The 4,254-nt window shown below is 37.8% G+C and overlaps 1 protein-coding gene across 1 annotated transcript in view; it reads left to right on the forward strand.

The window, feature by feature from the left end:
- Positions 1-2,912, forward strand: part of LOC105617796 (acetylcholine receptor subunit alpha-like 1) — a 99,061-nt gene extending 96,149 nt beyond the window's left edge. The window contains exon 6 of the mRNA XM_012199350.1: positions 2,709-2,912. Coding sequence (XP_012054740.1) covers positions 2,709-2,912 — 204 coding nt within the window. The remainder of the gene's footprint in view (positions 1-2,708) is intronic.
- Positions 2,913-4,254: the final 1,342 nt, after the last annotated feature.

The raw sequence follows: 4,254 nt of genomic DNA on the forward strand, positions 1-4,254 counted from the left end.
TATATATATATATATATATATATATATATATATATATATTGAAGATGATACAACAGCCAATCCCGTAGCCAAGTTTTGACTCGATTTGATAAAATCACATAATATCGCTCCATACTACTGAAATCGAATATGATCTCAAAAGGGATGGTTTTTTTTTGCACGAATAAAATGAAAAACGCAGAATGGTAGCGACAGTTTTATTCTAAAGAGTCCTGAATAATCCGATCGTGATAGAAAAAAACTTGAAAAATAATTAAACGTTGAATATTATTGTATAGAGGCTTAAGAATTTTATTTTTTATTAAATATTAATTTATTTGTACTAATTAGTTTTATATTAGTTCTTTTAACTAATTACACTGTAAAAAATACTAATTTTAATAAATATTTGTTCGAATAATTTTAAGTAAATACTTATTAAATGTAAATATATTTATTTTAAAAATGATTAATTTGATTTAATTATCTTTTTTTATTCAGTAAATATTTATTTATTGTAAATAAATGTTTACTTACATTAGTACTATTCAAAGAAATATGTTAAGATTTAATAAATTTTTTTTTAGTGTATAATAATATATTCTCAATTTTTTGTATATACTATAGATTTGTCGACATTAACTTTTTATTGCCCTTAATTATATTCCGATGTCGCCTAGAAACGTAGTCATTCTTTCACGGCTCACTAATGATTTATTCAGCATCGGCGGTTAAACGGATGCCGACCCTACAGAACGAGATCACACGTTGAAAGTGCTCTCAAGGCGAGCGATGTTTCTCTGTCAGGTGTCGCGACAGGCAGAAAGGGAAAGAAATATGAGGAGAAGAAATAGTGATACAAGTAGGTAGCGAGTTCTATATAACGGCACGGTGCATTGTCCTCATGGAAGTATCATAAAAGTATTGGGTGACTGTTTTATCGTCTCCAGCTCCCATCTTGTCGCAAAGGGAGTCTAAGGGAGTCAATACATCCCTTTAACGTGTGGGATCGATCATCTTTCCTTCGCATGTTGCTGGATCTGTGCGTGAAAGTGTTTCAGCGAATCACGCGAGAAAGAAACGCATCTTTATAGCACTGTAAGTCGGGTAACAGATACACCCAAGTTGTTGATACTCAATATGCGCTAGGGACTTTCGCGAAGATCCAGAAGATTCTTTTGTCTTTATGAGATCCATATGTGACTTTTGTACAGTATAAGTTTCCATGCCTTTCTTTCGATGTATGCTATAGGAAATCGAAGCCATTGGAATGGAAAATGCATTATTTGATATCAACTTTTAAACCAAGGAAATATATCGTACGGTTGAATAATTAAAAATAAATAACAAAGACATATATACAGAAAGAATAATTTTAGTGTATATTATTTAAAAATTTAGCTAAATGTGTTACGTGCACATTGCACGTAATATATAAAAATATAATAAAAAATATAATAAAATAGAAGACATTGTCTTCTGACTAGATTTTATTCAATATGAATCAGGCAAACTTATAAACTAAATCAGAGATGTGTTACTAGCAGCTGACGAGAACAAACTAATTTGATCAGAATTAGAGAGATCTTCACTACGATAAAAGAGGTAGAATTTTTTCGTTGAATAATAACCAATAATCTAATATCAAAAATGTGTGTGTGGTGAGGATTAAATTAGGCTTGACTCAAGAATCTCTTTGCAGATGAGTTATAAAATATTAAGTAAGAATGAATATTCGAAGAAAGTTTTAAGGGTGGACAAAAAAAAAGAACAAAAACGATAAAAGTAAAATCGAGTGAAGTAAATAGCAGGATCAAGGTTTATTAGGAATGTCTAGACTATAGAAAAACTTTATGTTAGAAAGTCGCGACAAAAGTGACGTGGCATGTAACAAATACAGATCTTAAAATAATTTTGTTAGATTTTAAAGACACAGTCGATTTTTAATTGTGAATTCTGATAGATAAATTTAAATGTATTGTATAAAAAATAAAATGCAATCTAATTCCTATAACTCATTAAATCTTTTGTAAATATGTAAGAATTTTTATCAGATTTTGTACGGAACAACATAAAAACTTGCACTGAAGTTCGACTTAATCAAGTTGCGGACGAAACGTGAAAATTTCACATTAAGTGATTTTCACATTGATAACAATGCTGCAAAAAATTTTAACATTTTAGTATCTATTATTTTTATAGGAATCAGTCTGTCAATTGACAACGATCGAAGTTTTGTCAGCCAAAACTGAATCATCATTGGCAAATGACTGGCTAAAATAATTGAGTCAATACCATCTGCCAGTACTGGGCCCAAGTTATTATTCAATATTTAGGCCGGTATTCATAATCGGTTCTTATTTCAAGATCTAAGTAAGATCTTAAGATGCTAATGCGGCCCTCTGATTGATTCGTGACACAAGACAGAACTTAAGATGATTTTGAATATAAGAACTGACTATGAATACCACTCTTAGACAGTATTGCGCCAGTACTTGAACTATGACAATCAGTAATGGCGGATAGCCCAGTGAGCCGAGCGTAAAACCTTATATGAGTAGGTAGTTTGAATCCTTCATAATTATTTTCAAATCTATATTTAATTAAATTTTCAGATCAGCAGAATCATTCTTTTCGTATATGTTTTTTTATACGACACGATGTATCGATCGCTACGTTAGGAAATGACTATCTAATCGCGACACACATTTCCTTCTAATTGTTCCCAGGTGGAGGAGGACTGGAAGTACGTCGCGATGGTGCTCGACAGGATCTTTCTTTGGATCTTCACGCTGACCTGCGTGCTCGGCACGGCGTTTATTATCTTTGAAGCGCCGAGCTTGTACGATACCACGAAGCCGATCGACATCAAGTACAGTAAGATCGCCAAGAAGAAGATGATGCTGATGAATATGGGCCCTGAGGAGGACTAGTCGACGATCTCGCGCGGCGCGGTGCCGCGTCCACAACGGCGGCTGAACCACCGTTGGCGTCGCCGACAGCGTCATCCACGTCGTCTTCGTCGCCGTCGTTGCCATTGCCATCGCCGTCGTTGTCGCCATCGTTGTCGCCGTCGCCGTCGCTGTCGCCGACGTCGTCGCCGCCGTCGTCGCCGTCGTCGCCGCCGTCGCCACCGCGGCCGTTGTTATCATCACTGTCGTTGCCGTTATCGTCATTGCTGTCCTTGCCGTTCCTCGCGGCCGCCCATCATCGAAACTGCCGATTTTCGCGTCGACGTGGAAGAGGAACCCTCTCTCGATCGCCAGTGCCAAAGACACGTGGTTCCGGATAACTCCAAGGATGAACATGCAAGTGAGGGGGATACAATGGGACAAGCAGGTCACGAACGAGTGGCTCTTCCGGGAATAAATCCGCGGAAACGGAATTACCGTTTTCCCTCCTCGAAGAGGGCGAATTGGTTAAACTTTAGTCCGGCTACCCTTCGAGATGGAGATAAGGGCGTGCGACTGCATGGTATATAAGAGTAAGCGAGAGTAAGCGAGCTTTCGTGACAGAATGAGATAGCGAGATAGGGAGATAGAAAGAGAGAGCGTGCATCTGTACGCGTGTGTCTGTATGTATGCAGAAGAAATCGAAACAGAGCGTGAAAGGGAACGAGAGAGAGAGAACGGGATAGAGTGACAGGACAAAGCGAGCAAGGTAGAACGAGAGGTTGAGCGAGAGAGAGGTGAAAAAGTGCCAAATACGCGAAAAACACGCGCACCGTATTTTTGTAAATCTGGTTTCATACGTAAGGCTAGAGTCGTGCGGCGAGACGTCGAACTGCCCGAACTGCCGATTTTATATAAGAAGACGTTTACAGCGCGAGGAGGATGCGTTACACACATTGAGGTACACCACGCATTTACACTATACATACGTATACATTGCACACGTTTGGCATTATACATATTACCTACATACATGTACCAGCACCAACGTCAACCCCCGTACGGCGGCATATTTATATATTTACACGTGTTTTTTTGGGGGGAAATATACGCGCGTCCATTTTTTCGGTACACCGCGGGACATGGCGCGAGAGACCTTTTTCATGCCCGTATTCATGTTGATACGGCGAAGGGAAATATCTTTAAGATAATCTAAACATGCCCCCCCATCTCTTCTCGTCAGGTTTTTGCTATCAGATTTTTTTTCTATCTGCATTCAAATCTAACATTCTGAAGAATATGCACCTGTTAAATTTCTATCAGATAAAAAATAACCGGAAATTTATAAAATCTGATAAATCTGCCGATCTATCGATCGGATTTT

This window comes from Atta cephalotes (genome assembly GCF_000143395.1).
Source record: "Atta cephalotes unplaced genomic scaffold scaffold00014, whole genome shotgun sequence".
Lineage (NCBI taxonomy): Eukaryota > Metazoa > Arthropoda > Insecta > Hymenoptera > Formicidae > Atta > Atta cephalotes.